The sequence below is a fragment of the Balaenoptera ricei genome, chromosome 9 (genome assembly GCF_028023285.1).
Source record: "Balaenoptera ricei isolate mBalRic1 chromosome 9, mBalRic1.hap2, whole genome shotgun sequence".
NCBI lineage: Eukaryota > Metazoa > Chordata > Mammalia > Artiodactyla > Balaenopteridae > Balaenoptera > Balaenoptera ricei.
This window is the reverse complement of record NC_082647.1, coordinates 14,924,055-14,936,450: the sequence shown is the minus strand read 5'-3', so window position 1 is coordinate 14,936,450 and position 12,396 is coordinate 14,924,055. Positions and strand designations below refer to the sequence as shown.

The 12,396-nt window shown below is 36.5% G+C and overlaps 1 protein-coding gene across 3 annotated transcripts in view; it reads left to right on the top strand.

Annotated features, from left to right (window-relative positions):
* The window catches only part of IFT56 (intraflagellar transport 56), a 37,909-nt gene extending 25,770 nt beyond the window's left edge, over nt 1-12,139 (top strand). For all 3 annotated transcript variants that reach the window (XM_059933248.1, XM_059933250.1, XM_059933249.1), the window contains 7 exons: nt 293-356; nt 2,358-2,446; nt 2,672-2,755; nt 4,031-4,100; nt 4,882-4,988; nt 8,175-8,308; nt 9,804-12,139. In XM_059933248.1, the coding sequence (XP_059789231.1) occupies nt 293-356; nt 2,358-2,446; nt 2,672-2,755; nt 4,031-4,100; nt 4,882-4,988; nt 8,175-8,308; nt 9,804-9,915 (660 nt within the window). In that variant the 3' untranslated portion in view covers nt 9,916-12,139. The remainder of the gene's footprint in view (nt 1-292; nt 357-2,357; nt 2,447-2,671; nt 2,756-4,030; nt 4,101-4,881; nt 4,989-8,174; nt 8,309-9,803) is intronic.
* The last annotated feature ends 257 nt before the right edge of the window (nt 12,140-12,396 follow it).

The window sequence follows — 12,396 nt, the reverse complement described above, 5'->3', positions numbered from 1 at the left end:
AGCAATAAATATTTGTTAAATGAATGAGTTCATTTAATGAAGATACTTTTAAGATAGAGTTTGGGGATTGAATTTTTTTCTTCTTTTCTATCTGACCCTAAATAGGTTTTAATTCAATTGCAGATTATCATTTTCTAGTTGCTTATGCTAATAAGAATTAGTACTATTGATTTGGGGAGGATTTAAAACAAGGGTATATGTTAACTCCTGACAAATATGTTAAAACCACAAAGTAATACAAATAATATATTTTCAGCTTATTCTTCTGTATCAGCTCTGCTTTGTTTTTTAGAAGGATCATATGAAAATTGCCCAGCAGTTCTTCCAGTTGGTGGGAGGATCAGCTAGTGAATGTGGTATGTCTGAATCTGTACTTGTGAGCATGATTTATAACTGGAGTTGGTCATATACTGACTGGTGAAGTTTGATTCTCTGTCCAGGGATATATCTGTTAGGCTTCCCATTATAAAGTAGGAACTCAGACACAGGAGAGAATATTGAATAGCCCTTCTTAACATCTCAGCTAAAATGGGATGGGAGTATATATAAATAGAGGAGAATAAGTATATTCTCTAGTTCATAAGAGTTTTAAAAATTTGATTCTGTTTTTTATTTGAAATGTTAACTTTTATTGATTTCTCAAGAGCTCTTTATGTATAAAACTTTTGTCATGCTGTAGATATTTTTCCAGTAGGTCATTTGCTTTTAACTTTGCCTATAGTATTTTTTTCCCATATAAAAACATTTACATCTTATTTATCTTTTCTATAATGATCTCTTACCATGGGTATCAAGCTTAGAAAATGCTTTTTTATCCCTGAAGTTATATAATATTCATCTATATTTCCCAGCAGTAGTTTTGTGGCTTCATTTTTATTATTAAACTATCAATCTCATCACTGAAGATTCAGTGTAAGATTTGAGAAAGGGATCTAAAAAGGGCTGATAGTTAGCCAGTGTGAACCAAGATGGCTGTCTGTACCAGTTGTCCGTGGCCGGCATCTCTTCTGATGAGCAGTGTTCATGCTGAACTGATTGTTAAATATTCTAATCACCCCTGGATATTCATTTTCTTTCAAATGTTTCACCAAAGCTATTTGTTGGATAATATTTTCTTTCCCCATTTCAATTCATTTGTACAACAAAAATGTATTGTGGTGTTGGGGATACAGCAGTAAACAAAACAAACCAATCCCCCTACGCTTGTGCAGTGTACAGTCTAGAGAGAACAGACTAGAAACATAATAAGTAGATTATAGGGGACTTCCCTGGTGGTCCAGTGGTTAAGACTCCACGATCCCAATGCAGGGGGCCCGGGTTCGATCCCTGGTCAGGGAACTAGATCCCGCATGCCGCAACTAAAAGAGCCTGCATGCTGCAACTAAGACCCCGCGCAGCCAAATAAATAAATATTTTTTTAAAAATAGATTTTATAGTATATCTGACTGTGCTAAGTGTTTTTGGGGAAAAAAATTGAACAGAGGAAGGAGGATTGGGAGTGACAGTGGTGAGGGTCAGGTATTCTTCTAATCCTCTGCCACTTCAAATACGAATCTGTTATCAGACAAAAAGTTGGTCAGGATCAGGATCAGATGGTTCCATGGCAAAGTATTTCTCCATTTGAGATCAGACGTGTTAGGTTGTCTTAGATGAGTAATGGTGGATACTAAGTCACTTAGGTTGTCTTAGATGAGTGATGATGGATACTAAGTCACGATAGTTGAGTGTGCAGGTGTTGGAGTTGGGTGAGAGAATCAAAGCCCTGGAAAAGATCTGGGGAAAACTGTAGCCTGTAGGACATGTGCTCATGTGGGACTCTGAGAGTTAACCGCAAGAGAGATTATCGGTCGTTCTTGAGTACTGTGACCTCCATCATGCTGAGGTTTTGTCCACTGAACAGAATCTGTAATTTCAGAATCTAGAAAGATGTCTTGGAATACATTCCTGTCTCTAAATTATAAAATAACTCAAAGGTCAGCTAAAGAGAACTTTTTTTTTTAATATTATTAAACTATTATTTTTAATTTATTAATTTATTTATTTTTGGCTGCGTTGGGTCTCTGTTGCTGCACACGGGCTTTCTAGTTGCAGCGAGCGGGGGCTGCTCTTTGTTGCGGTGCGCGGGCTTCTCATTGCAGTGGCTTCTCTCGTTGTGGAGCATGAGCTCTAGAGCACGGGCTCAGTAGTTGTGGTGCATGGGTTGCTCCGCGGCATGTGGGATCTTCCCGGACCAGGGCTCGAACCCGTGTCCCCTGCATTGGCACACGGATTCTTAACCACTGCGCCACCAGGGAAGCCCCTAAAGAGAACTTTTAGTTTCATGGATACACCTGGTTTCTTTTCCCGTTCCATTTCAGATACAATACCAGGCAGGCAGTGCATGGCTTCCTGTTTCTTCCTGCTTAAGCAATTTGATGATGTCTTGATTTACCTCAACTCATTTAAGGTCAGTGTAGAATTTTCTAGATGACTTTGTATACAAAATACTGTATATAGTATGTCACAGATAAGATACTTTTAGAGTATCTTTTACTACCACCCTTTTACTGTGGTGGTAGTAGTGGCATCAGCTAACTCCTGAAGATTATTTCTGTGTTTACCTGGTATGACTGATGTTTTTATATTTTATATGTTAATGCTCAGTGTGACCTGCTCTTGGGATGTTTTTCAGAGTTACTTCTATAATGATGACATCTTTAACTTTAATTATGCCCAAGCCAAAGCTGCAACTGGCAATACCAGTGAGGGTGAAGAGGTGGGTACCTGCTTTTGAAGGCGTTTGAATAATTCTATCTAAAAACATTGTTATCTTTTTCTCACTCAAATAAAAAGTTTAAGGGTAAAGGATTATTAAAAGTTCTACTGTTCTTAGGTTACATTAAAAAGTACAATATAAGTAGATATATAGATTTTATAACCACATTCGTGTTTTCCTTTTTTGGATAAATTTTATAAAAACATAACATACATGGAGAAAAGTATACAAATCAAAGTACACAGCTTGATGAATTTTTAAAGTGAACATACCCAAATAGTCAGTACCCAGATCATGAAATAGAATATTATCATAACCCTGGGAACGCACCCAGCTCCTTTTTGAGTCAATCTCTCCCCCACAAGGCTAACCACTATCTTGACTTCTAACTCCATAGGTTATCTGAATGATTCAAAATAATTCAATTGAATTATTTAATTCAATTTTGTTATTATTCAACAAATTACTCAACTCATTATTATTCAAATTCTAAGTATTTTCTAATTTCCATTACGTTTAGAAATGATCTTTTTATTGTCTTTGATGGTGAGTTATTCTAAAACATGTTTCATGATTTTCAAGTGTGTATGTTATCCTTTCCGGGTTATTTTATTTTGATTTCTAACTTAATTGTATTGTGGTCATAGAGTGTGGTCTGTATAACACCAGTCCTTTTTTTTTTTTTTTTTTTTTTTTTAAATAAGGTTTAATTTATTTATTTATGGCTGTGTTGGGTCTTCGTTTCTGTGCGAGGGCTTTCTCTAGTTGTGGCAAGTGGGGGCCACTCTTCATCACGGTGCGCGGGCCTCTCACTATCGCAGCCTCTCTTGTTGCGAAGCACAGGCTCCAGACGCGCAGGCTCAGTAATTGTGGCTCACGAGCCCAGCTGCTCCGCGGCATGTGGGATCTTCCCAGACCAGGGCTCGAACCCGTGTCCCCTGCATTGGCAGGCAGACTCTCAACCACTGCGCCACCAGGGAAGCCCAACACCAGTCCTTTAAAATCTGTTGAGACTTGCTTTATTGCCCAGTAGCGTGTGCAGTTGTTAATTATTCTGTTCAAATCTTCTGTATCCTCACCAACCTCATGTTACCTTGTGATATCAATAACTGAGAGAAGTGTTTTAAAATCAGCACAAAAATTGTCCTTTACTTTTCTCAGTGGCCTGTATAGAATTTGGCCATTTATAATGCTCATTAATCTAAGGCAAGCTGCTATGGATATTTTTATTGTAAAAGCATCTTCATGTTTATTCCCTTTTTCCTCCTCTTACAGATTTTCCTTTTAATCCAAAGTGAGAAGATGAAAAACGACTACATTTACCTCAGTTGGTTAGCTCGGTGCTGTGAGTCTTCTTTTAAATGTTATAGAGGACTCCTTTTATTGAGTGTTTTCTAATTTTGTTTTGTAGAATGAGTAAACTCTGAGATTAAGTGTTGTTAATGCTACTCAGTAAGGATGGCCACGTACATGTGTTAGATAAGTTTACTCTGTGATTAGTTCTACCATATGACATTGACCTAGCATAAACAGTCCTAAAAGATGCCAAGTTCTTCCTTTAGCCTATTAAAGCTTCCAGAGTCTGAGTTTACATTGTTTTTTGTTAAATGATATTGTTATGCTAATTTTACCTTTTCACTTTGGTGCCGGCCTGAAAAGTGATAAAATGTCAAAAACATAATTTGTGTGTACTATATAGCCTATCGTCTCTGTCTGTCTGTGTCTCTCTTGCTTCTTTTTTTTTCACTTGGTTTTAAAATGTTCACTGTGTTTTTGAAGTCATGGGAAAATTTTAGCAATTAGATTTCTAAGTGAGGCTGGAACTGTATGAGTGGGATTGAATGAATGATAGATGACTTTTCAGCAGATGTGCAAAGTAGGAACTACTGGAAGTCAACCCAATCTAAAAAGATATAACTATGTAAAGCCTAACTTAAGTATTTTAAGTATGGTAGAGTTCTGAGGGTGAAACCAGCTTAATGCCAACACTGTAAGCTTTCCCATGTAAGAGCTGCTTACCATTACTTTGTATATTTGTAACATAGAACCAAATCCATAGACTAGCAAGATGCAGAAGTGTATTTCTTGTACATTTTAAAAGCATAAATCTTTGTTTCTCTTTGTAGACATTATGAATAAGAAACCAAGACTAGCCTGGGAACTTTATCTCAAGATGGAAACCTCTGGCGAGTCCTTTAGCCTCTTACAGCTCATTGCTAATGACTGCTACAAGGTGCGTCTGAGTGAGACCTAAGGGGAAAGTGAAGATCAGTATCACATTGCTGCATTGACTAAATGTTAGGGGAAAGTGTCCTAGAGATTAAACGGCTATAGGTGAGAGGATTCGCATAGTGATATCAGAAATGTCATCCCTTTTATGAATGAACTGAACTCAGAGATAGCATTTCAGGGTTTTATATGTACATAAAACATGTATACATATAAATGAAATATGAAATAATGTGTATGAAATAGTGGTTTAGAGAGGAGGTTTTAGACTTCTGAAGGCTGTGAATCTTTAGGTACCGTGCAGATAGAGGTATTCCTCTGGTAATTGGAAGTTTGGTTCTGAAGCTCAAGAATGATGTCCTCTGACATCGAGAGACAGATCTGGAGAAATCGTCACCACTTCAATAGTAATTGAAGCCCTGAAAAAAGTGAGATTACCGATAAGGGAGTAAAGTAAGAAGAGTAAGAGAGTTGCAAACCAAACCTTTGGGAAAACCATGGTGCAAATAGTAGACAGGAAAGACAAAGGAACCAGAAAAAAAAAGAGTAAAAAAGCAGTCAGATTTAGTAAAGGACGAACTGTGTGTGTGTGTGTGTGTGTGCGTGTGTGTGTGTGTGTGCGTGTGTGTGTGTAGGGAGTTGGAAAGGCAGGGAGGAGGGAAGAGTTTGGGGCCCTATCCTATAGATTAAAAGCTTTTTAAAAAATTAGCCTCAAATTCTGGAAACTCCTATTTTGGGAATATTTCTTCCTGTCCAAAAGACAGGAAAACGTCAGGTAAAGAGAGTCTAGTATCAAATTAATCAATAATAGCTCATTTCAAAGTGAATCATTACGTAATAAAGTGAATCACCATCAGTGGAAAAGGATTTAAAACATAGGAAACTTGAAAATGTTTAATAGAACTTGGTGGATGGCAGTGATATTGAGTTAGGGAAGGCAGAGGGAAATAAACCACTAAAAGACAGGAATTTAGTTCAATTTTAGATGTATTAAATCTGAAGTGTGTTTGGGGCTCCCAGGTAGAGATATTACATGTGTGAAATTATCAGGGTGAGCCTGGAGCTCAGGTATTCATGTGAGAGGCTTGGACTAGAGATGTAGCTTTAGAAGTTAACAGTAGTTAATGGTGGTGGTGGTAGTAGCAGTAGCAGTAGCAGTAGTAGTGGAGTATGGAAGAGAATGAGATTAACCAGTGAACGGGGTGAGGAACCACATGGAACACCAGTATTTAAGGGATAGAAATAGAAAGAAGAGTCAGTGAAAGAGACAGAGGATGAAGATGAACAGAAGGAAAAGAAAAGAACCAGGAGAGAGGAAAAAAAAAGTGTTTTTCATTACTCTTTTTCTTGTTCCTATTTTATCAAATGCCAAGGAAGGAAAATGTCAAATCTGCAACTAGATGGAATTGCAAGAGGCCTGAGAAAACACTGCTAGGTACAGAAGAGAATTAAATTAGGAAGCAGATTCAATGAGAATAACGTAGACCACAATCTTAAAAAAACTGATGTATGATTTCATATATATATAACATTATTGAAATGACAAAATTATAGAGATGTAGAAAAAATTGGTGATTGCCAGCGATTAGGGATGGTCAGCTGGGAGGAGAGTACAGCTTTGTGGTGATGGAATAGATCTGTATCTTGATAGGGGTGGTGGTTACATGAACCTACACATTTGATTAAATGACAGAACTGTACATACACATTGTAGTGATGTCAGTTTCCTGGGTTTGATATTTGTGATATTGTACTATAGTTGTATAAGCTATAATGGGGGAAATTGGTTGAAAGGACATGGGACCACTCTGTACTATCTTTGTGACTTCCTGTAAATTTATAATTATTTTAAAATAAAAAGGCTTTAAAAAATGAACCAACTAGAGCTCTATCCAGCAATATAAATGAATTGTAAAAACATATACAAGACACAAAAGAATATTTACAGCTTTATTTCATATAGCTAACGTACTAAGAGGCAACACTCAATTATATTGTCTAAAGATGTTTACATAGCTGATAAAACTATAAAGAAGGTCAAAGAACTGATGACCATAAAAGTCAGACTACTAGTTACTGAAAATAGGGAAAAAGAGGGTTGTGCTGTGGAAGTGACACACAGAGCTTCTGTTTTGCTGTCAATGTTTCATTTCTTGACCTGGGTGGTAGTTACACTTATATTGACATTATAGTCATTAAACTGTATATGTATGTTTCCCACACCATTTGGTGTGTTTCTTTACCAAAAAAAAATTTTTTTAGGAGAACATAGGAAGAAGGATTAACCTTGAAAAGGAATAAGAACACTTCTTTCTGTGAGATATGCAGAAAAGAGGGAAGGAGTAATGAAGGTACAAGTATAATTTGAACTGAAGGAAGGAGAGTTGTGTCTTCCCTATGAAGTATAGAAAAAAGCTAAGCTAAGATGCAGTAGAGATCTTAAGGAAAATGGCAAAGGTGTAAAACAGCAGTTCACAGGAAAGGAAAGGTAACGAAACCACACTGAGTAAGGAGGATTGCCAAGCAATTTGAAGACTTCAGCGAACACTATACATTTATGATTGCCAATCAGGAAACCTCATGTAAGCAAAATTTAATGATAGTCAGCATACTCTACAAGGCCAAGGAAATGTGTAGTACATTTGGGAAAGAAGTTTGTCAAAATGAATTAAATGTTTAAAAGACTTGCTGTTAGGGTAGAAGTCAGTATACATCTGGGCATTCTGAGACTTTAGGGACAAGGTCAGGGAAAGACCATCCTCTTGGGTTGAATAGGATCAAATTAGCATAAAATGAATGATAGTAGTCATCTACAGAATGTATTGAGGAAACTTGAAAAATAACCAGTTCAAATCACAGTCATCAGAGTTTATCCTCAAGATTAGAATATAATTAGAAGAAACAACAAATATGTTGATTACAGTGTAACTTGACTATATGTAGAAGAAATGTTATATTGTTGAAAACTTAATGAAGGGAAGGGGGTTTAAATTGAACCCATGTACACAAACTGTGATTTTCCTTCTTGTTTTAATAAGGGATTGAAATTTATCTAATTTGCTAATTGCAAATGTTGTCATTACCCATGCACTTGTTTTATGAAATTATGTTTCATGGTATCTTTACATTTAGTTTCATTCTGTGTGATCTTTTGATTACAAGTATTACCACAGTACTTTCTTTTATTCAGATGGGCCAGTTTTACTATTCAGCCAAAGCATTTGATGTCTTAGAGAGGCTGGATCCCAACCCTGAATATTGGGAAGGCAAGAGGGGTGCCTGTGTAGGCATATTCCAGATGATCTTAGCTGGGAGAGAACCCAAGTAAGTAGACAGACAATAGATACTACCTCTATGCATTTGCTGGTTCCTGGGGGATGAGAATTGCTTTCTTGGATCATGTCTTCTGAAAACTAAAAATTATTTTGATGAATAAAAGGTTAAGTTTTATATTTCTATCTGACCTTTTTCCTCCAGAATTTTTATTTTATAGAATCAGATCATTCTAAACTATGTATATTGGGGACATTGAGTATGCTACAGCTCTCAAGTATAAGAGCAAGATATATATTTGGCTCCAAATGAATTGTCATTTTCATACAATGTCTTTTTCAATCTCTTCTTCTCTTTTCTTTGCCTTTTGGCTTTTTTCTTGTGTCTCTTAGTTTAGTCCTCAAAGAATTAGAAATGGAGTGAGTGTGGTTAATAATTCCTTTTTTCTTTTGCCTTCTCATATTCCAGGAAATACTGAGACATTAAGACTACATAAAATTAAGTGCCATATAGCTCCATTTGTAATAAAAGTTAAACTGCTTAAAACTAAATTCAGTTTTCTGAAAATAATTTTGTGGAATGTATTTGTTACTGATGTATAAATAGAAGATATGACTTTTTTTTTTTTTGGCCACTCCACGCAACTTGTGGCATCTTAGTTCCCCCAACCAGGGATTGAACCCGGGCCCCAGCAGTGAAAGTGCTAAGTCCCAACCACTGGACCATCAGGGAATTCCCATGACTATTTTATAAGTAAATAATCTATCAAAAATTACTTCCTGCCTTGTATCTACTTCCATTCCTAAATAAAAGTTGAAAAGAATTTAGGTAGTTGAAAGAAGATACTTGAGGGAAAACGTAGAAAATATGAGAGAACTCTTAGGGAAGAGGATCAATAGACAGTCATCTATAGATTTGATGAGGTAATAGGGAAGTTTTAGTCTGCATTACTTAAAACATGAGTTTAAATTTTAATTAAATTTAAATTACTTAAAATATAAATACTGACATTTGCCAAATCTTGGTCACTAACTTTCCTCTCTTCCATATTTATTAATATATTATTTTTCTTGAAGAAATAATCTATGCCTGGCCTTGTAAAATTTTACAGATATGGCAATGACACCCGGTTTGAGGTGATTACCACCTTAAACAAAGGAGAAATCTGGGGCTCAGGCAAGTTAAGTCACTTGTTAGCACAGAGCTAGAATTCGAACCCAACTCTTTGAACCCAGCTCCTTGATATACACTTTCTACTCTGTCATGCAGAATAAGCATAGAAATGGAAATATTTATGTCATATTAAGACAAAAAATAGCATATATATAGATAGTAGAAGTAAGCAAGGAAAACTTGGATTGGTGAGAAGGATTTCACAGAATTTCCATTTTACTATGGCATCAAAAGAATAGAAGGCTAGGAAGTTTGTAATTGGTTTTTGAATACACTGTATACAAAAGGATATGAAGAACAGTCACAAGTTTATTTTACTTGTTAATTTGCATTCTTTATTGAAACACTTTGTCCTTTCAAATCTTTTCCTCAGAGAGACCCTTCGAGAAGTGCTCCATTTACTGAGAAGCACGGGTAACACCCAAGTAGAATACATCATCCGGATCATGAAGAAATGGGCCAAAGAAAACAGAGTGCCTGTCTAAAATAGCTCCAGAGTCCTAAGGAACCAGTCACCACATTGACATAAAATTGGAAGTCATTTTCCGCAAGTTTATGTAAGATGCGGGCCTCTGTTTTGTTGACACTTCCTTCCTTGCTCTGCGAGCCTCAAGATCAGTGACTGGCTTGCTTAGACCGAGCCTCCTGGCTGAACTAAGAGCCATAATTTGTGCTGTGGCTCCTGTATGATCCGACGAGCAATAAGACTTTGGACTTGTCTGGTGCCTTTCTTCTAAAAATACTCAGAGTCCTCTTATGTGATTTACTGACTTTAAGGAGAATGGCATAACTTTTTTTACATATTAGCATTCCATGGCATTTTCTCCAAGCTGTAATAACAAATGCCTTTAATGCTCAAAGGTCACCATCATTCTGTCATCTTAATTTTAGCCATCTATGTACATTATCCTGTTTTACTGGGGAATACCATAAAAAGTTTAATAGTGCATCTCTGAATCTTGGGAGAGCAGAGGTTATAAATAGCTACATGATTCTAAGAATGGCAGTAAGATCCTTTATCAGACTGTCCAGTCATTAATAGATAATAGGCTTGTGGGGATTACTCTTTCAGTAGTTGAATTCTTGATGATAATAACACAGTTGCAGTGGAGTAACCTGAATATTGCAGTTTTTTTAAAGGTGAGTACTATGAAAAAAATCTGTGTGGTACATTTGAAGATATTCAAGAAACAGTATACAAATCTCATCAGGCACTTCCCCATTGTAATTTAGGTAACATGACAGGTTAGGTTTTTTCTTCATATGTCCTGCTGAATAAACATCAATTTTTGAAAGTAGGGCTACAGAGATTATTTATTAATGTAATGTTAATAGAATATGGATCACGTAGAGCCCTTTGAGGGATTTCCTAATGGCTGGACTCTTTGTCCTAAGTCGTATCCTAGCCCAATGTTTCTGAGCTCTCGCAATATAAACCCATTACACAACTGAGCATTTTTAGGCTCACGACCTATTTTCAGAAGATAGGCCTACATGTTTTATGTACCAGATTACCTTTGTTTCTATATTACATAATTTTTTCCTGTTAGTTTAAGGTACCAGTATTACAGGTATAGAAAGTGCAGAGCCATCCCTATCCAGCCTGGGAACTGAAAGTCATAATTCCTTGAAGCACTAAAGAAGAATAGTGTCAGTTTTTCCACCTATACCCCCAGCATCCACCGTGGATGAAGAATTTATATAGAATGGAGGTAGGAACATGGCAGGAGTCGGAGCAGCTATGGAAAGAAGGTCTGTGATGGCAGAGAGCCTTTGCCTTCTGGACAGTTGCAAGGGGTTCTTCCAGCTCTGCTCAGGAAGATGACCAGTTTTCCAGTCTTTTATTTAGACCCAAATCTAATCAGTTCAGAGCACAAATCAAAATAAACTGACCTGAAAAACTGAATTTTAGAAAACAAAGTTATATCATTTTTCATATGCCAAAGCTTCTGTTCCTTATGTTGTTGTTTCTGTTTTTTCAATAATCGGTTCTCAGTATCTAAGTTACAAGGTGGGTCAGATCTGGACAGAACCTGCTATAATCTTTAGAATCCTTGTGATTCTTACTCACCTCACTTAAAATATTAGGAAACATAATAGTAGGAAAAGACACATGAAACTTTTCAGTGGTTCTTTGCAATGAAATTTGTCTTCCAGTTAATTGCTATTATTTTCAAATTTCCTATACTTGGAAAACTTTTCCACTGATGGTGATTTACTTTTTTTTTTTTTTTTTTTTTGGTGATTTACTTTTAAATGAGCTCTTGTTGAGCTTAACACTCTGGCTTTTCCCTGCCATTTTCCTGTCTTTTGGGAAAAAAAAGATAGTCCAAAAAGAGCAATTCCCAGAATTTTAGATTAACTTTTTAAAAAGTTTTTAATCTGTAGAAGTGAGACAAAAAAAAAAAACAAAACCCATAAAGACTAGTGTAAGAGAGATACTATCCAATTCTGTTACTAAGGATAGCTACTTCTGAAACATCTTGGCGGGGCTCAAGATTGCAGAGTACTGTTGCGTGGAGAGGGGGAGGTCCAGGCTTAGGATGTAGTGTCATGTGTACAGTTCATAGCATCAGTGTAACTCTTTATAATCTGTAGCAGATGTTACTTGCAAATGGAAAACATTTTTTAAATTATTTTTGTACTTCAAAAGAATGATTATATTCCACTGTAACATATTCAAATTAAAGCTTATTATTTGGTTATTTATAGTATTCTGTTGAGTGTGAGTGCGGGCCCTGGGTGTGTCATGTGCCTTCTCTCCTTTCTTTCCTGACCCCAGAGTAAAGGGGGAGCACAAAGTTTTGGGCTCCACAAGTTATTCTTTTTGAGAGGAAAGTAGGTATCCCCTAAGAAGCCTTGTCCGCTAAGGCCTGTGGTTCCTGCTCAATCATATTAGGTCTGGCTCTTTACTGTGTTACAGACCATTCCAGAAGTTGTTTGACCAGTGCATGGTATAACGCCTC